Here is a 20,879-nt window from a genome sequence, read left to right on the forward strand (position 1 = left end):
TGTAGAGTGATTGTTGGAATAAACTTGAGCAATGAATACAAAATAGAGAATGGCATCCCACCATCTATTCCTTTGAGCGTCGTCTTTCTCGGCTTGATCTTGACGATTAAGTGCGAAAGAGTATTCATCTTTGAAAAATGTGAAATTGTCTCCTGGTGTAAAAGTGAGGATGGCTCAACAGATTTACAATTGCTTTTTGTAGCTACGTGGACAATACTAAGCTCATTGAGATAGCTGTGTCCAAGCAAACTGATATTCTCGGGAGAAAATTGCGGGCATTGAATAGACAGTGATCTAACTGATGGAATGTACTCTGTTTTGAGAAGTTGATTGAACTCTCTGCCAAAAGTTAAACTTGAAACATATTGTGGCATGTGTCCAACTTGGAGAGGATGATTGAAAAGTATCAATTCCAGATGTATCACTGACGGTGGAATATGTCCGACTTGAAGTGGTTGATCGAATACACCAAGTGACAGTTGTGTCACTGATTGTGGTATGTGTCCAACTTGGAGTGGTTGGTTGAAACTGTCCATTGATAATTGTGTTACTGATTGTGGTAWATGTCCAACTTTGAGTGGCTGGTTGAAATTTATCATTGACAAATGTGTCACTGATTGTGGTATGTGTCCAGGTTGGAGTGGATGGTGGAATAAGTGCATTGACAAATGTGTCACTGATTGTGGTATGTGTCCAGGTTGGAGTGGCTGGTCGAATACACCATCAATCGACAATTGTGTCACTGATTGTGGTATGTGTCCAACTTGAAGTGGCTGGTCGAAAYGATCAAGTGACAGTTGTACCACTGATTGTGGTATGTGTCCAACTTGAAGTGGCTGTTTGAAATGATCAAGTGACAGTTGTACCACTGATTGTGGTATGTGTCCAACTTGAAGTGGTCGATCGAAACATCTCATTGATAACTGAGTCACTGACTGAGGTATATGCCCAACCAGAAGAGGTTGATCGAATTGACCAAGTGACAGTTGTGTCACTGACATAGGTATTTGTCCAACTTGAAGAGGTTTGTTGAAATAGGGCAGTGATAATTGTGGTAAATCTTCTCCGGCTTGAGGAAGCTCATGAAAACTCCAAGGGTTTTGTTTTGAGAGCTCTTTAGAATATGTAGACAGGTATGTATATAGGCTTTCTTTCTTCGGTGTCGGTTGTTGTGATGATGATGGTATAGCTCCAAAGTGGTGCTTCAGTGACGGTGCGATGAGTTTTTGAAGTGAGAAGATGCTTCTGCTTACTAAGAGAAAACATAAAACATCAATAGTGTCAAGATGTAGCAAAATTATTCTTAGAATGTAAGTTGAGAGTAATATGAACATTGTTGTTGGATTAGTTGTTCTCTGTGCAAAAAATATGTGTAGTTACAAATATTATTAAATTCAAATGAAATGAATTCGTGGGGTGGGTGCAGTGATTGATACCTGCGTGCGTGGTTGCCTCTTGTTGCTTTGGCACATTTTTTTTTCATTTATTTATTTTCTTTTGTGTGTTGTTTTATTTTGCGCGCGTTTTGTGCGACAGCAGTGAGGTGTAAGCAATCACTTGCCATTTCATTTGTTCATACAAATCTGTGTGTGTGTATGAACACTTGAAACAGTGATCACTCAATTCTGATTGGACGATCTTGGATTGAGGAAATAGTACATCTGTTTCCTTTGTATGAATTTTACTTCTAATAAATATTTCTGTTTTCTTCTAAATTCAAAAATTTTAATAATGACTGTCAGACATCATCATTAATTACTACTTCTTCTTTACTTTCAGAAATATTGAAACAGAGAATATATATATATATGGCAGATTGGATAGAGAGAAAGAAGAGTGTTGCATCACACACTAGTAATAAGCCAAGTAAATTGACATCAAGATTTGGATTGTCTTATGTTGTATCTGAGCATACTATCGATGCCAATCTCTTTGAAACAGGTACAAACAATGACACGACTATGAATGATGATGATATAATATTCGACAGAGATGATGGTCATGGTAATAGACGTGGACTATCATCATCATCATCAACAACATCACCAATCAAAGGTGGAGGAGGCACCAACGCAAGTGGATTCATATCATCAAAGAAAGATAAACATCATCAACATCTCGATAAAGTTAGGAAGGAGTTAAAGAAACATCAACAACAGAAGCCTCAACAAGCATTGAAGAACAAGACGGCGCAGGGGAGGGGAGCAGATGTGATTGATCTGAGTGACACAGCCTCCACATCACCTCCCCCATCATACATTGACAAACACAAGTTACTCAGTTCAATTACTTCTTCATCATCGTCTTCTTCGAAACAACAACAACAGCACGATACAACACAAATAAGCATCAACCTGGACGATGACATCTTTGCCCAACATGACTCTGCCGTCACATCCAAAGCCAATGTCGACAGCATTGACCTCGTTGAAGATGATCATCATAATGTACATATCACTACTACTACTGGCAACAAGCACAATGTTGGCACTGCTCCCACCGCTACACCATCACGAAGGGACTTTATATCTTCGATCAAACAATCAACGCCACAAAAGTTGTCTGCCACTCAATCATCAACTCCCATGGGAGTCAGCAGCAATGTCAATACCAACAATGATGATGGCGGCGGTGGCTTCTGGGACAGCTATCACTATGAGCAACAACAACAACGCATTCAAACTCAACAACAACAACATCAAGAGTTGGCCACCTATCATGCCACGCCAACATTCAAGTATGGCATGTTCCTGGCGCCACAGTCCAACACACAACACAAACAATCAACACCCCATGGCTCTCATTCAAAGATGCAGATACACCGAAAGAAAGCGCCAATCACTCTTAACTTGGTACAGTCGTCATCATCATCATCGTCGTCATCATCGACTGGTAATGGCCACCACTCATCACGCAAAGATGTTGATATACCATTGTTCAGCAACAACAACAACATTGATGATTACAACAACCAAGGTGATTCAGTTGTTGACAGTATCAATGATGATGATGACGATGATTATATCGATCCAACCATGCCAGTACCTCAACAACAATCATCAAACAGTAATAATACAATGGCCTATTATAGACCTACTGCCAGTAGTAGTCACAAGAGGAAGACTGGTGGTTCGTTCAGGACTGAGGAATCAATCGATAGCAATGATGATGACATGACACCTTTGACACCAACACAGAAGATCCAGGGCGGTGGTGGTGCAGCTGCACCTCCAGTTGGCGCACAACAAGCATCACAAGCATCTGGACTTGCCAAACTGTTTGGCCTGAGCAGGGGCAACTCATTCAAGAAGGACAAGGAGTATTTCAATGGCATACTCATGCAGGATTCGAATACTGCTGTTCAGCATCATGATCGCAATAACTCAACCATCACACATATGAGTCAATCAAGCCTTTCACAAGTGCCTCAATCACAACCACCATCACAGTCTTTGACTCAATCGACAATCAATGCAGCCTCCTCTGCCAAGGCAGGTCCTGCATCTCAACAACAACCTATTGTATCAATCCTGCGACCATTAGTAAGAAGCAGTAGTCAACTATCATTTGATTGGACACAATATGGTGCGGACCAACTACAACAACATCAACAACAACAACAACAACAACATGACAAGGATGAGATTGAGCCATCACTCGAGTATGATGACAACACCGAAGCAGTCCAAAACATTGACGATCACAGTCGATCCCCTGTCCCACCTAGATTCGAAGAGTCTTACTCCAGGAACCAACTTATCGATGTGTTCCGCAACCAGATGCCATCAAGGAAGGTATGTCCACGCACTCTCTCACTCTCACTCAATCAATCAATCAATTACTTACTCACACTAATCATTCAATCAACAGCATATTGAGGACATTGATGATGAACCGAATCATAACAATAACGACAACATCGGCTCGAGCAATGTGCATTGGGATACACCAAATCCAAAGTATGTCAAGGATAACTTGATTGATGATGGTCCAGTCAACCCATCGGACTACCAAGATCTTCAAAGTAACTTTGTGAAGAGTATGAATGACGCGATGCCAAACTCATCTGGAACCAACAACAAATCAACTGCCACTTCCGTGGCCAGCACTCCACAGGCCAATCAGAAGTGGCTCAAGTATGACATGGACAGCGTGGATCAACAGACACCGACAAAGAGCACACCAATCAAGTTTGCCAAGAAGAACTTTGAGCGTGGCGGCATCACCTCCAAGCTTATGGGCCTACTCACCAAGCAACAGAACAACATCTCATTGGTCTCAAAGAAGACTGCGGCCCAGAACACTCAATCATTGATCACACCACTGCCAAACCACTACGATCACAAGGTACTGGTCAAGGTCACTCAGCTCCCATCACCACTGCAGCCACACGTATATGTCACTCAATGTCGTGTGTTGAACAATGGTGTCGGTGGCAATGGCGACAATGATGAACATGTGCTTCTGTTGAACAACAATGCACAAATCACTGTTATATTCTCAATGGAGATGAAGGAGAAGTGGAAACTGGAGCTCAACACAACAATCAACATTGATTATTGGCAGTTTGTTCAGCACTCTACACGCGAATCGCCAACAATCATATGTCTGGCGGGAAGGACTCACACACCAGACTCTAACGACAACATATCATCATCATCAACAACTACCACCGATACAATAATGGACAAGCTACAAACAATAACGATCAATGATCCTCATACACAATTGAGGGACCCTGCACCAGCACAAGATATACAAGCATTCAGCCAATGTAATCTTGGCAAAGTGTTGCTCAACTATGACCTCGTGGACATTGATCAGCTCAATCAAAACATCACCGAGATCAATGTTATGACTGTCCTACTCAGATATCTTGACTTTAGGACACCCCTCGAGCATCAGCAGCAGCAACAGAACATGGATACGAGATCACCATTGGTGAGCGCCACCAGTCTGGCCATGGCCGAGTATGACAGACATGTCAAGATACTGGTGACCAATCTTCAAGGCGCAGTCAACGAGATACAAGTCCCAGAGTACTTGATGCCCAAGTGGGTGGACCTGTTGGAAAACGAACAATCAATCCTGTCCGAGTGTATATTCATCAATCTACAATATGTTTCCAGCCAGCGAGTTGAGCGTGACTCCCCACAGGGATCATTCCTCCTCCATCACATCGATCCAAACCTTCGAACACCAAGCACATCATTCAACTACAACATCCTGCGTGTACGCCCCAACTCGACCTTCTTCCTCCAGCCACGCTCGTCCGACGATCAATCAATCTATCAACCAGATCAAACGATATTCACTATCAATCAACTTTATCAACAGCCACTCGCCGATTACCTCTGGACGAGATTCAACATACAAGGCACAGTCGAGCACATTCAACGCAATGGACGGCAATCCACCCTGTTGTTCTTGAAGGGACAGCAGTCAAGTCCCGGCGACGACCCTGCTGAGAGTGGAACCATCTCATTCACATCATGCAGTCTGAACGTGTTGTCCGCATGCAACAAAGGATACCCTTTGCAAGACCTTAACATTGGTGATGTGGTCCTCATTCAAGATGCTATGATGTTGCCACCATCAGCATACTCCACACCAGCAGCATCAATGCTATTGGCCGACAAGTACTCAATCGTATTCAAAGATGGTGATGGCGATGATTGTAGTGTTGCACCTGCGCCTGGAACATCAACACCTCCACTGGATTATCTACGAGCCATTGAGGATTCATTCGAATTGGTATCATGCTATCAATCAATTGTCAATGTCAATGGAGTGGTGATGGATTCCAACCGATCAGACTTCCTCTACCGAGGATGCACGACATGCAACACCGTTGTCTCACCATTCTACGGTGACCATGTCCTCGGATATTCACAAGAACAGTTCTTTTGTTCCAAATGTCGACGACTCGTTGACAGTTCACTAATGGTCGAGTTGAAGCTTGTTGTCAAAGTTGATGAATGGCTATTCAATCTAAAGGTATGTGTTTGGACAGACATGGATCAAGGACGATGGACTAACACCCAAAACAATCAATCAACATCAGATCCCCAATCAATGTTGTACAGATATATTCGAATTCCCATTGATACATGATCAACTTAAGTCCAAGGAGTATGAGTCATTGGTGTCCAATCTTGTAGGCAAACATGTTAACACTGACGTGATACTGACACCAATGACAACCGAGAATGAGGACAACGAACGATCGATCCAACTCAATGTCGAAGCCATCACAATCAACAACTTTTACCAAATAGCTTGAATAAACCTGTGTCTGGATGATGTGTGCTTGCATGTATAATCTGTTTGCCTTTGGCTGTATGATATGATGTATTTGGAATAATGTAACAATGTCATCATCATCACCTAGTTTGTCTTGGTCTCGGTTGGCATCACGGTTGGATCCTCAGCTTCGAGATGTCCAAGTGCCACTAGGAATTGATGGGAGAGGTCGCGCTCACCACGCTGTTGCATCGCCAGCGAGAGACCGAGGTAATGCTGCTTGAGGAACTTCTGGACGGTGGGCACGTCGTTATGGTAGGTCGAGGTCTGGGGAACCTGTGACTCCCATTCGGTCAGATCGCTCGACATCAATGATCCAAAGAAGTCCTTGAGCTTGGATCTCCATCTGGCCAGCGCGTCGTTCAATTGCTGATGTGGACCTTTTGTGAATGTTTGATTGGCACCAAGTGTCGTGTAGAGTGTTGAGAAGAAGTGCAGTGATTCGAGTGCCGTCTGCGAGGGTATCACATGGAACAAGTTGTTCATATGTGGCTTGGCCACAGACACTGCAAACACCTTTCCAAACAACAAACATCCCAGAGGTGCATCATCAGTCGAGCTGCTGAAATGTGAGTATATCTCATTCGATGCTTTCTTGAATGCTCTGTAAAGATGATGAATGAGTGAGTGAGTGATTGTTAGTGTCTGGCCCATGGCCCTGCTCTTGGATGACTTGACAAACATACGGTGGAAGGTATTTCTCGGACACCATGACAGTCTCCATTGTGTTGTGGAACTCATTGATCAATGCGTCGATGCCTTGGGCAGACAGTGGATCGTATCGCTCTGGATTGTTGATGATTGATGTGATCGCCGTGTCAAAGATATGCTTGAGATAGGGTGTGGCCAAGTGTCTGGAGATCTCATCGATGAGCTCACCAGCAATGACATTGTTGGCAAACAATGTACCGGCGTTGAGTGCAACGTTGGGCAGGTCGGCCTTGACCTGCTGCACCAGCAGATCGGACAACTGATACGATGAGTCGACGATTCGCACAAACTGCGGCATGAAGTTGATTGGCTGCGAGACCTGCACTGGCGACGACGGTCCGTTCGGTGTCATGACCTGGGGCGGGAAAAGCTCATTCTTGCGCACCTCGGACATGTAGTGATACATGGAAAAGGGTGGCGTGCTGAGTAGTTGGATGATCGGTTGGAACTTGGCGTGCAGCTCCTGGTCGACGTCCTGGATGCGTCGCTGCTCGCGCTCGCCCGCCTCCTGCTTGTAGAACTCTTGCTCTGAGAGACACCATGTCCTCAATGTATCGATGTAGTTCTTGATGCCAGCGTACTCCTGGTAAGCATGTCCATACTCCAACGTGATAGTATCATTATGCTTCACCAATATATCAATAAAGTCCGTATGCAATCTATTCAAAGTATCTTTCAGGAACTCAATATATTCAAGCTTGATCACTTCGTAGTGAGCCTTGGCCTTTGTCTTATCTCTTTCATACTACCATGGTAAAGGGAGGGTGTTAGTCAGTGACCATGCTCGCACTCAATCAATCATGATAACATACATTATACAACTTTAGTATATCGATCTTCTTTTGAGTTTGTTGATTCTTGATCTTTCCAATTAGGGTCTCGTATTCCCCAACTGCCTTGTCGTACTTCTTCTTGTATATCTTCCTCTCCTCAATGTTGGCAAGCAATGCCAATACAGGCTTTGTGAACGATTCATTAACGCTATTGTTAAAGTCAGTCTCAAAGCCAGCCGTCTTTGTACCAGACGATGTGAACTGTTCCAATGCCTTATCTACATTGATTGATTTAACAAATGTTAGTTTGATTTGAATAATCATGGAATAGTTCCACCAAGTGATCATGATGACTTACCAATTCCAGTTTGTGACTCCTTCTCGGCATCGGTGAGCTGATGTTGTTGGGCGATTTGTTGAGAATGTGCTGATACTTGGATGGATCGGACATGGTCTTTGGAGAAGGAGTTTGCCCATTGGCTGTGGTTCTTGGCCAATGAGCTTCCCTTCTTTGTATACAACTTTAGATTCTTTTGTAACTCTGTCAACAAGATCTTTGCATCGGCTAAACTCTTCTCCAAAGTCTTCAACTGTTCTGGCTCCACAACAGAGTCTGAACAAACATCACCAAAAGGTGTCTGTGCTGGTTTATCACCTGTATTAATAGCATTCGATGAGAATGTACTTGTACTCCTTCTCAACAATGATGCAAATACACTCATTCCTTTATATTATTATATTATTGCTTATATGTATTATTATTTGTGTGTTATTATTATTATTATTATTTATCTCTATGAATAAACGAGAATATTTGTTTGAATGTGGTCTTTGGTTGGGGCTCGAAGTTGAATGAATAGTTGGACCAATTACAAAATTGTGTAAATGGGGTGGGTCCCGGGCTCACTTGTTTGCATAATAACAGTCAAACAATGTTTTATGTTTTGTGTGTTTTGTGTTTTGTGTTTTGTGTTTTTGTGTGATGATGTGCGAGTGTTTGATTGAATGATCATTGTGTTTCACACACACATCCCAGTGAGTGACCCATTATGATAATCAAGATATAATTTTGAGATATATCAAAAAGATATTTTTAAAGATAAAAAGTTTATCAAAATATTTATTTGATTTCGGTGCATGGTTGTCCTTCATTTCGTACATCTCAACAACAACATCAACTTCAAAGTAATAATAATAACGTCGTTGATCGATTGATCACTCACTGACACTCAATCAATCGATAACCGACCGAACCAGATCAATCAAGATGGATAAGTTTCAATTGTTACGAAATATTGTGTCATATATCCAGGGACACTCCCGCCTCGCCTCAAGATTCTAATCCTGTCACGAGTATTCAATCAACCGATTGCCGATGGCACATTCCCGCCAACCATGGAGCGTGTCCATTTTGGTGGATCATTCAATCAGCCGCTCACCTTCCCGAATCCGTCACCGATGTCACTCTGGACTGTGCAAGATACTGCCATCCATTCAGTCATCATGCGAGTGTCAAACTTGTGATGCGGGAGGATGCGTCCTTTGCTCCTGGTGTCGTCTTTCCAAAGCTCACCCAACTGAAGACAGAGGTGAATGTTAAAGATCTGAACAGCACCTTATTCCCATCACTCTAATCACTGAATTGCAAACCATCCATTATTATTCATCAAACTATGACGGCAGTGATGGACTCCTCAATACTCCCTCTAACATTGACTTATCTAAAGATACATGTCAGTGGACAATTCACAATGTGGTCATTTCCTCAAGGTCTCGATTCATTGAAGCTCAGATTTCACTCTGTTTACACCATGTCGGCATCATTGCCTCAATCACTCCGTTCATTATCACTCAATTACTATAATCATCCAATCGATTATACATTGTTTCCATCAAGTATTGTAAACAATTTAACCCAAGACATCTGCCACCTTCAATCCATACTCTAAGTTTAAAACTTTTAATTCTAGAATCTAATTCAATGGAACAGTTGTTGGCAACCAAGTCATTGTATTGTATCAAGGTTGATAAGCGAGAGTTCAACATTGAACTGTATCGAATCAATGACACAACATTCCTCAAGTATGACAAGTCCATTCTCAACCAAGTCACTCAATGTGGATTCATTGACATCGACACCATCATGGAGTGGTTCTTATGGCATGCATAATTGATTACTTTATTTCAACTTTCTATGTACATAGATCATGACGATCACTCCAATGTAGAATGCTGATGGTATTCCAAACACTTTCTTGGCTCCAATACTCTGTAGGGCGCGTATTGGTAATATGGTACCAAGTATGGACATCATCTTTGATGCAATGGATCCTACTACAATACCTGGACTTCTAAATCCAAGTGCACTGGCAATCAATGGAACAACTACCATTACACCAACCATAGTACTAAGACCAATACCAGAACTAATATATAACTTCTTTAAACTATGTGCAAATGTCATTTGTGATGGTCAATGATTGATTGATTGAGTGACAGAGTGTGAGAAGAGAGCAAAACAGTATTTGATTGATAATTAATGAGTGAAGTTGATGTTGATGAAATGAGACTGAGAGGATGGAGAGTGGAGCTCATCAATACAAGATTGTGCCTTTGTGATTGGGGCTCAAAAGGTATTTCCACTCCTTTTCCATCATCAAAGTGTGTGGAATTGACTGAACTCTGGAACAAAAATTATCACCATCAATCAATCAATGAAGACGATATTCGAATACTAATAATATAGTTTTTAATGATGATTATTACGTCTTGCCAGACGATTTGCCACTACTAAATATACTAAACTTGCCCTTCTTCTTTGTGCTGACGGGGAATTGAAGCGGGGCTAATGTTACATCGGACTGGGACACCTCTTGCTTGATGTTGAATGGCTTGATGGTGACGACAAACGTTGAGCCACTGACCAGCTCCACCACGGCGTCGTACCAGCCATCGCCACACTTTACTTTACACTCGTCGCCGATGCGTGGTGGCTGTACGTTGACGACGATCGACTCGACGGGTGGCACGGTCTGCGCGTTCTCGCCATCCTCCAGATTGCCGCTGCTGGTGAGCGACCGCTCACTCGAGTTGGAGAGTGAGCCGCCGGGCAGCATCGGCTGCGACGACTTGCGGGGCACCGATCCGCTGCTGCTCAACGAGATGCTGCCGCTCATATTCAGTATGCTCTCTTTGCCCGACAAACTGTTCCGGCGCTCCTTGATGATTTGTTGCTGTTGCATCACTTGGTTGAGCTGTGACTTGTGTGAGGGCTCGCGCGTCAGCACTGGCTTTCTGCCCAGGCTGTCGTTGCCGCCGCCGTTCGAACTGATGCTGCTCTTGCCCGAGGTGATTCCATTTATGTTGAGTGAGCCGCCAATCATACTGTGGTGCGAGGAGGAGGGCGAGCTCGAGATGAGACTGCCCGAGGATGAGTCGCCCGTTGCCTGGAAGACGTGTAGAGATCCGCTCGTGGATAGATAACCATTGAGTCCGGTGTTTGATTGGAATTCTGGATGATCGCCGTCGTTGCGTGTCAATCTTGGAATGGTGCCTTTCTTGTTGTTGTTGCTGCTGCTGCTTGATGCTCCACGTGCAGCGTGCAGGTCAGAGAATGAGGAGATAAGGTAGCCTTGATCAGAGGGGTCATCGCTGTCTGAATCATCGTCTAGTGGCTGGAAGAAATCGGACGACAGGATGTTGGTCGACTTGAATGAACCTGAGCCCTGTCCGCTGCTGGTGCTTGATGATGCGCCTGTGGTCAGTGGCGACGGTGTGGTTGTGGCGATCTTGATTGGTGGGGTGATGGGCGCGGAAGAAGACCGCGCATGTCTGCTCAATGAGTCTAATATCTCTGCGCCATCCATTGTGCCCTTACTATTGGGCTGGCCCTTTTCATTGGACGTAGCCAGTATGCTGGGTGGGGGCGGGGGTGTCATGCCCAGCTTGACCATGTAGCCATCGCGCTCCTGTACCAACTGGGCGATCATCTCCTTCATCAGCTTCTTCTCGCGCATCGCTCTAATAAAGTGCACCTTCAACTTTTGTATTGTGTAGTTCATCTCCTTCTTTTGTGCCTCGAGCTGTGTGACGCGCTCCTTGAGATCAGAGGATGCGTTCTCGTCGTCGTGGTCGTCGTGCTGCTGTTGTGGCTCGTCGTCGAACGCGCCCGCTCGAATGCTGACCCTGTGCGCCTTCTTGGGGTCGTCGACCTGGTGCATCTTTATCCACGGGTGCTCCATTAGCTGAGTCGCGGTCGGTCGTCTGTTGATATCCCTGACGAAACAGGCCATCAAAAAGTTCTTGAGCTCGGACGAGATGTTGGGCGGCAGAGGTGGGTGCGGGTTGTTGACCATGGCAAACATGGCTGGCATGGTACCCAGCTCCCAGTAGGGTGGGTTGCCGGTCAGCAGCTCCAGGATCGTGCAGCCCAAACTCCAGATGTCGCAGGCTGTGCTTCTGGCGTTCATGTCCATCTGGATGACCTCGGGCGCCATCCAAAAGGGTGTGCCGACCACGGTCAGCTTGCGATCCAGCGCTGAATATGTACACGAGCCAAAGTCGGCTAGCTTGATGACGCCCTCCTTTGTGATCAGAATGTTGTCGCTCTTGATATCACGATGAATGACGCCCTTGTCGTGCAAGTATTCCAATCCACGCAGCACCTGGCATATGTAACGACTGAGCAATGGCTCTGCAAAGTTACCATATCGCTTGGCAATCTTTGCCAGTGATCCACCTTCAATGAACTCCAATGCAAAGAACAAGAACTTTGGTGTCTCATGTGATTCTATAAACTTGACAATATTGTTATGTTGTAATGTTTGAAGTAGTTTGATCTCTTGCTATAATATTTGATTGATTGTATTGTTAGATCATTCATTCATTCATTCAATCTCAATCATTCATTCCAATCAACATACCAATATACTTGGGAGTTGTTTCTCTGATATAATCGATTTCTCTATCTGTTTGACGGCACAAAAGTCACCTGTATCTGTATTCAATGCCTTGTAAACTTTACCAAATGCACCTTTACCGATGGCTTCACCAATTTGCTGTTTCATTCATCAGTCATAGTCAGTACTATAGTCTCCTTCTCCTCCTCTGGAGTATAATAACACTTACGTATTTAGCAAATGGGTCTTGAGCATCCATTGTCATACAGGCAAGTGTAATAATACTGATCTGTGATCTGTAATGATGATGATGCTAGAGTTGCTAGAGTTGCTATTGCTGTATTATTGTCGTTTTATAGTTGTCGTTGTATCGTTTGTATTATTGTTAGTGAATGTATGTATAAAAATATAACAATATATATTTATTCTATCTATCTATAACATTTATAAAAGAAAGGAAACATGATCACATGACATGAACTCGAGTGACAGAGGATGGCTAAACACACACACGTGCACACACCAACAACAAGTACAACTAACAACCAACAAACAAAGAATAAAAAAAGGGTGAGATCTCCAATTCATTCACTCTTTGACAGTCCAATAATCCAGTTTGAAGAGTGTGAAGTGAAGTGAAGTGAATGAGTGTGAGTGGGTGTTTACAATGGTTGGTGATGAAGATGATGATCCGTTGTTGATTAAATGTGGGTCCGCGAGTGGGTGCGCGGATGTAATAATAGTAGCAATATAGTAGTGGCGCCGTAAGCATGATCAGTGTTAAGTGTAATGGCCACATGTCGATCATGGGCATGATGGTCAAGTCACCAGAGTACAACCTGTAGCTTGATGTTTGTTGATTGTGTGTGTATTTGTTTGTGTGTTTGTTTGATTGTGTGTGGTGTCGTTTGATCAATCAATCAACCACTAACGAACATAACAAAGTTGATTGATATTAAAACTGATGGTTGAGTGATTGAGTGAATGATGTTGTATGTATGTGGACGTGTGATGGCTTCAATCCAGTGATAATCTTGGAATGTTCGTTTGGGCCATCAATGATACATAAATAAAATGGATGGTCCAATCACCTACCTGTATTGTTCCTGATGTCTTTCTCTCTCTCTCTTTTTGATATCTTATATCTGTTATATATATGTCGTGGTATCTGTATCTTTAAGAGTTGATGTCAGAATCAATCAATCAAATCAATCAACACCTGCTTATATGATTGAATTGTGTGTATGTTTGTGAAAGTTATAATAATAATAATAAAAGTATGTTGTTTGTGTGTTGTGTTGGTGTTATTTATGTGTCTCTTCTGTAATTGACTGGTTTAGACCAATGATTGATAGGGCTCATGTGAGGTCCTCACACAGAGAAAACAAAACAAAACAAACAAAACAACGTTGGCCCACATTGGTGTTGTTTCAGGTCCCTAAAATTATTTTTGAGAAGACTCGCCCAACAAACCAAAAAAAAGATATTAATTAAAATATATCTATTTTGCAAAATTGTTTTTTTTTAAAGTGATTTTTGCATCATTGCCCTGGGATCGACGACAATCAATCAATCAATTAATCAATTAACGAAAGTGTTTATGGAATCCATTTAAGAGTTATTTGACTTGGTGGGGCTTTGAGAGGAGGAAAAAAAAAGCAGTGATACATTTGGGGATTGATGGATGGATGGATTGATGGATGGGATTGATTACTACTACAATACAGTCACAGGAGTCGTCTATTGGATTGATGGATGAATGGATCGATGAACCCGTCTGAAGGACGATTAATGTACTTTCTGGTCCGGTGAGTTCTGGTTCTTCTTCATGTAGACGAATATGACAATGAGTGCAGCGGCCAACGCCAGAATTCCAACTACTGTGATCTTTAGAGCATTCCTCTTGACGAATGGAACAAAACCGTTCTCACGCAGATAGATATCTGACTTTGGTCCGTTTCGCAGGTCATCTAAATCCTCTTCCTCCACATAGTTGTCCACATCCTCTCTAATCACAATGTTGGCCTCATCGAAACGGATTTTCTTTTGCTGTTGTTGTCGATGTTAGCTATTTGTGGAGACGTCTCTGTTTATAGTGACGAATGAAACATACACTCTTTGGCTTTGATTGAACACCTGTGATCTTTTCCAAATCATTCTTTCTATCTCTGATTATATTAAGGTACTCGTCAATACTAAAAGGGGAGGGGAGTAATGTTAGTATGAATGTTGTCAGGTCTACACATCCCGATATCACTCGGTAATATAAATATTTACACTGGTCTCTCTGTTGCAATCTGTCCAGAGTTCTGTGCACTATACTCCAACTGTTGGACCTGTTTGATTGATTGATTGTATGAGCGAGAGATATAGTGAATTAGTGAATGAGCCAGTTTGGTTATGAGTTGGCTAGACACATACAATCTCGTGAGCCTCCTCCAAGTCTGACTCGACCTTGTTTATCAATATGAGTTGTTGATCATGAGAGATAATTGGATTGCTCAAAGAGTTCAAGTCTGTCTTTAATGTTTCAGCAAGCTCCTTAAAGTCCTGTTTATATTGTTGGAATACGTGATTCATATCTCTTTATATATGATATATATATATATAATTATTATAAGTACTAGTATGTATATCTATGTAAGTATGTTTGTGTTGGTTGTGTTTTATTGAGCGAGAGATATTGGTGTGGTCCTTGCTTGACATCTCATTCAACTTCTTCTTTTGGGATTCTGTCTCACGTTTTGACGATCTGTCACCCTAACCCATAAACTTTGTTTCTGCTAACTAATTGGACACAAGGTCAACCGAGGCACGACCATGTCAATACATCACGATGACGACCTGTCAAGTCGTAAGAAGAAGAAAGGTTATCATTAATGTATAGAATACAATTATCAGCATTATGTAGAAGACAGATTGTACACTGCAATATTTGTAGTAGTAATAGTCTATTACCAACAACAATAAACAACGTTGGTCATCAGTGGACACAGAGGGCGATAACCTCATTGATATCGCCCGTCACCAAGTCATCGAACAATACAAACAAACATATACATACAACAACAACAACACATAATAATGGCACATTGAACAGTAATGGAGGTGGATGTGGTCCAACAACTCTTAGATATTATAGAGTATCATCTCACAGAGAACAGGTCAGCAAGGAGGTAGTCGATGCAATAGATTTATACAAGAATACACCATTTGTACCATCGATCACGAATGGTAACGAAGAGGGGAGTGGCGATTCAAGAAACTATACCATTCTAAACACTGGCCAACGAGAACATTTGATCGCGTTTAGACGATTGATGATATCGCTAGGTATCGATAAAGAGGGCGAAGAGCCACAATTCAAACGATACTATGGCCTGACGATGAAGCACATTCAGTCCGATGATATGCTCAATGGCATTTTAAAGAGGAAACATGGCGGATCAATGGCTCGCATGCTTGCCTACCTGTTCCCAGACTATCAATGGCTGCCCTGGCTGTTCAAACATGCACCCAAAGGCCTCTACGACGACCCTCAGACCGTGCGCGAAATGCTCCGTTGGTATGCCAACGAACAGCTCCTGCGACCGCACGACTTCTTCTCGTTCTCGCCATTCCACTTTGCTCGTATGGGTCTGAACATTGACTTTATCCAGTACCGCCGCCATCTAATAGAGACATTCCCCGAGGTGGAATGGTGCCCATGGATGTTCTACAAGAAGCCGTCGTGGATTTGGCACTCGGCCTCCATGCGCCAATACTTTGCCGAGTGGACGTTGCGCACCTTTGACATTACAAAGAGCGAGTTTTGTTTCTTGGATCTGCAACGCAACAACGTCTTCTACTCGACCACTCTGTATAGCCAGCTGGGGCCTACGCACTATGATGTAGCGCGTGCGATCTACCCCGACGAGAAATGGAACGAAGCAGAATTCGATATCAAAGCCATCAAGATCAGTGGCGTCATTGATCTTGTCGAGTTTGAGATGAATGCTGATCCGTCAAAGAACTCTGGTGATTACTTTAGCGACGTCAATATACCAGAGTAGTGTAGATACATTAAATACCTTCTCACTCAATTCCAATCAGTGTCACTGAATGTGTGTGATCGCTTGTGTGATTGGTTGTCGTCTGCCTTCTTGATGCATCACTGTGTGTATGTTCTTTGGGTCGTTTGATGACCCTTCAACCTATCTATCATATATGTTTGATTGAGTTGAGATTTACTCAAGCCTGCTGTTGACGTCGTTGTTGATGCTGCTGCTGTTGCTGCTTTTATTGTTGTTGCTATTGTACCATTCGCTTAAACTCCTTCCGCTATTCAATCAATCATATAATTAATTGGTGAGTATCTTCTGGTTCTCAGCGTATAGCTTGTAGTCGATCTCCCATTCAGAGTAGTACTTCCTCACATTGATCTCTGTTGTGATGATAATGATTATGATTATCAGTTAGTTAGTTCCTATGCTTGATTGACCATTGTTATGGTATGATAACATACCATTTCCCTCGGATGGGACGACAGATTGTGGACCATAGCAAATGATCTCTCCTGATCTCATCTTGCTAACCTTCTCGTATGGGTTCATAGCAAAGCCAGCCTTTCTGAACTTATTGATGGTGTTTGGGAAACGATCGTATCTGATGTAGTCTGGCTGTCCACCCTGAAGTTTCAAGTACTTGGCGGTATATCTATTGTATAGCATCATCGGGACATATATCAGTGTCAGTCGGTCTGTGTTCAATCATTCATTGATTGAATTTAATCGCTTACATGAGTTCAGTTGCACTTATCAAGTTCTGTCTGCGCTCTGTTGCCTGTCTGATGACGTCGATCTCTTGTTGTGTCAATTCAGTGTCCATCCTTGATGTTATATATATCTATCTGTCTATCTCTGTTTTGTCTTGAGAACAAAGTAAAGTGCGCTGAGCAACAGGATGTGCAGAATCTAAAGAATGAAAAAATGAAGTCTTTCAAGACTTCTCCAAGTCGACACCACTCAATGCATGAATACTAAAGTGTTCCCAACAACATCCAACCTTTATTATTAGTATAGTATCATTACATCTATAAATATATATTACACTTGAACAATGTTGAACGCCACTCAAGTAGAAGAAGATGATGACTTGGAGGAGGGTAATGAAATGCAGGAGCAACCTACATTCTTGGACGCACTGGTTCAGCCTGAAGGACAAGCAGCAGCTAGACAGTCGTATGTAATATGAATGAGATCAACTTCAAAGCCAAGATGTTAACTCATTCAATCATTCATTCGCATTCATTCTTAATTACAGTCAGGTACTGCCTGGTCTCAACTTTATCTACTCACCGCGATGCATGAAGTGTTCTGGACTATTCATTGGTATCATTGCACTTTTGTTCTCTGTAGTACTTCTCTCGGTCTCATTGTCAACATCATTAGTTCGTATGTTATCATCCCCGTTGCGAACATGGGAGCACCAAACAACTAACTCCCTCGATACTCAATCACTTATATTAGACGAAGGAAACGATAGCTCAGAGGATATTAATCCTGCCGATCAACTCAATTTCAACTCAAAGTTACCTCTTTGGGTGTTGGACTCGATCGATGTAAATAGAATCATATCAAATGTACAGTATCTATCAAGCGAAGAGCTGCAGGGTAGACAACCTGGCACGCCTGGCGAGGCACTGGCCGCACAACACGCAGAGACCATCTTCAAAACCGCTGGTCTGCAACCAATGGGAGACAATGGCACTTACATTCAAAAGGTGCCTCTGGTGACCACCTCCATCACCAACACACCTACCTTGTCGATCGCTTCCGCCACTGGATCACTCAATCTCCAGTACACACTCAACTTTACTCTCACCACCGAGACCAACGACTCCTCGGTCTCTCTATCATCAACACCTCTGGTGTTTGTTGGCTATGGTATCGTAGCACCAAACCTTTCATGGGATGATTACAAGTCAATAGGTAAGTTAATTGGTACTATTGGAGAGTATGAAGCGTTCTCAGCCTCTAATCAATCAAATCCATTCCACTCATAAGACGTCAAGGGCAAGGTAGTCTTGGTATTGTTTGGATCACCAAGTTCATTCAACGCTACGGACGCTGGATACTATGGACGCACGACAAAGAAGTATGAAGCGGCTAGAAAGCATGGCTGCGCAGGTATAATGTTCTTAAACTCTGCCCAAGATGGCCAAAAGTGGAGTCAGATAGTGCAGCAGTATCAGACTGTAATGATGTCGTTGGAGAAGCAATCACAGCAGAGCCCACTCTCAATCAGAGGTTGGATCAGTGAGGGTGCGTCAAACCAAATAGCATCAACGTCCATTCAACCAACTACATTTGACAAATGGATAGAGAGTGCAAATCAGACGACCTTTCAACCGATTGACACCCAACTCACAGTCTCCACTACATTAAGTGTATGTAATAGCAGGATGGAAATGAAGATGACCCGTCATCATAGTTTCGTTCTCTCATACACAACTAATCAATCAATCAAACTAATCAAATCCAATCCAAACAGGTAACCAATACACATATTGAAGGACAGTCTGTAATTGCTGGTGTGATTGGCGCAAAGCACCCCAACGATGTTATTGTTGTGATGGCCCATCATGATCACTTGGGAACACGCACTGTAAATGGCAAAACAGAGGTTTATCATGGCGCAGTTGACAATGCAAGTGGAGCAGCACTACTCCTTGAGATGGCCACCGTACTTGGACTCTACGCCAAGATAGCATCGACACCAACATTCTCAGAGGTCGGTCCCATCTATCCAATGGACCGTACACTCATGTTTGTCAGTGTGACAGCAGAGGAGTACGGATTGCTTGGCTCACAGTACTTTATTGATCACTTTGACCAGCAGAACAAGCACATTGTATCCGCCGTCAACTTTGACATTGTAAACTTCCTCAACGTCACCAGAGATGTCACGCTGCTGGGTCGGACTGGCGCCTTTGTTGGACCAGTTTGTCAATGCCTCGGCCGTGGACGAGAAGATGACAGTGTCGCCCGACAGATTCCCCCAGATCCATATGCTCTACAGGAATGATCAACTGTCATTCTTGAACCGCGGGATCCCTGCCGTCACACTGGCCACTGGATCCAACTTTACCGATCAACCAAGCACTTATTATCAAGAGCAACTGACCACGTATCTGGATACTATCTACCATACACCAAAGGACATTGTTTATCCAAACTACTCATTCTTGGGCAGTGTCCAACAGGCAAGGATTGCTTCTCGTTTGGTTTACTACCTATGTAACTCAAACCTGATTCCAAACGTCACATCTCCACTGTTCCAATAAAAAAATAGTAAATAATGTTGCATTTTAAATTTACATTTAGTAGATAAAAAAAACAACATAAAAAATTGTGGCAACTTTTTTTTTGTGTTACTACACGTCGAAGACGTGCACTTGGTTTATTATACATTAGTCGTTCTAAATAAGGGGCTATTTGGTGAGCCAGTCAGGGATGCTGACAGGTGGTGTTGCCAATTTCGAATTCAAAACCGGACAAATTTGGTTTTTGACCTCATCGATTGGTTGATTAGCTCAGTTGGAAGAGCGGCAGCCTTCTAAGCTGCAGGTCGTGGGATCGAGACCCACATTGATCGAAACCTTTTGTAACATGAGGAACTTCCAGAGTCGAATGATTCGTTTTCCAAAGTGTTTTGATGTCGCTTCGCGCACTCAATCACTTCATTCGTTCATTCATAGACAGTGGGTCTTCAATTACTAACTGTCATACTCTCAAGGTATGTCCTCTTGTTACACCAATCAATCATCATTTTTATAAATAAATAAGTTTATATCATTCGTTCATTCATAGACAGTGGGTCTTCAATTACTAACTGTCATACTCTCAAGTGAACGTTCAATAATATTAAGAGTACATCTCTTTATATTAAACTTTTTTCTTTTAGTTTAGTTTAATCACTCTACAGCGTATTGCTTTAAGTTCCTGGCCAGGACAATCACAGCTGTACTCTGTACATTCATTCTATGTCTTCGTACATCAATTCATCAGACGACCACGTCAAAAAAATCAGCGCATTAAGTCATGACGACCTCGTCAAGCAGTACTGCGAACTCGAGATCGTCAACATGGATATGGCGAGCGAGCTCGAGGCATTGCGCAAATGCAAGGAAAGGCTTGATCGCATGGAGGAGAAG

The 20,879-nt window shown here is 42.9% G+C and overlaps 6 protein-coding genes across 6 annotated transcripts; 2 read left to right on the plus strand and 4 right to left on the minus strand.

Moving 5' to 3' along the window:
- Positions 1 to 6,387: 6,387 nt before the first annotated feature.
- On the minus strand, positions 6,388 to 8,509 carry SAMD00019534_126040 (hypothetical protein; the record flags this gene model as incomplete). Its single annotated transcript, XM_012892165.1, has 4 exons — positions 6,388 to 6,907; positions 6,990 to 7,759; positions 7,827 to 8,065; positions 8,146 to 8,509. The coding sequence occupies 4 exons, from the start codon at positions 8,507 to 8,509 to the stop codon at positions 6,388 to 6,390; spliced, it is 1,893 nt and encodes a 630-aa protein (XP_012747619.1).
- Positions 8,510 to 10,549: 2,040 nt separating this feature from the next.
- SAMD00019534_126050 (hypothetical protein) lies at positions 10,550 to 12,853 on the minus strand (the record flags this gene model as incomplete). Its single annotated transcript, XM_012892166.1, has 2 exons — positions 10,550 to 12,631; positions 12,710 to 12,853. The coding sequence occupies 2 exons, from the start codon at positions 12,851 to 12,853 to the stop codon at positions 10,550 to 10,552; spliced, it is 2,226 nt and encodes a 741-aa protein (XP_012747620.1).
- A 1,620-nt stretch (positions 12,854 to 14,473) lies between these two features.
- On the minus strand, positions 14,474 to 15,265 carry SAMD00019534_126060 (hypothetical protein; the record flags this gene model as incomplete). Its single annotated transcript, XM_012892167.1, has 4 exons — positions 14,474 to 14,734; positions 14,799 to 14,880; positions 14,963 to 15,021; positions 15,107 to 15,265. The coding sequence occupies 4 exons, from the start codon at positions 15,263 to 15,265 to the stop codon at positions 14,474 to 14,476; spliced, it is 561 nt and encodes a 186-aa protein (XP_012747621.1).
- A 740-nt stretch (positions 15,266 to 16,005) lies between these two features.
- Positions 16,006 to 16,737, plus strand: SAMD00019534_126070 (hypothetical protein; the record flags this gene model as incomplete). Its single annotated transcript, XM_012892168.1, has 1 exon — positions 16,006 to 16,737. One exon carries the CDS (start codon positions 16,006 to 16,008, stop codon positions 16,735 to 16,737), a length of 732 nt encoding a protein of 243 aa, XP_012747622.1.
- Positions 16,738 to 17,025: 288 nt separating this feature from the next.
- Positions 17,026 to 17,551, minus strand: SAMD00019534_126080 (hypothetical protein; the record flags this gene model as incomplete). The annotated part of the gene is made up of 3 exons (XM_012892169.1): positions 17,026 to 17,108; positions 17,190 to 17,380; positions 17,463 to 17,551. 3 exons carry the CDS (start codon positions 17,549 to 17,551, stop codon positions 17,026 to 17,028), a joined length of 363 nt encoding a protein of 120 aa, XP_012747623.1.
- Positions 17,552 to 17,782: 231 nt separating this feature from the next.
- On the plus strand, positions 17,783 to 19,747 carry SAMD00019534_126090 (hypothetical protein; the record flags this gene model as incomplete). The annotated part of the gene is made up of 5 exons (XM_012892170.1): positions 17,783 to 17,904; positions 17,987 to 18,117; positions 18,193 to 18,654; positions 18,730 to 19,112; positions 19,217 to 19,747. Coding segments are annotated over 5 exons (1,629 nt in total), but the record flags the coding sequence as incomplete, so codon positions are not given.
- Between the last annotated feature and the right edge of the window lie 1,132 nt (positions 19,748 to 20,879).

The sequence above is a fragment of the Acytostelium subglobosum genome (assembly GCF_000787575.1).
Source record: "Acytostelium subglobosum LB1 DNA, scaffold: scaffold53, whole genome shotgun sequence".
NCBI classification, from domain to species: Eukaryota; Evosea; class Eumycetozoa; order Acytosteliales; family Acytosteliaceae; genus Acytostelium; species Acytostelium subglobosum.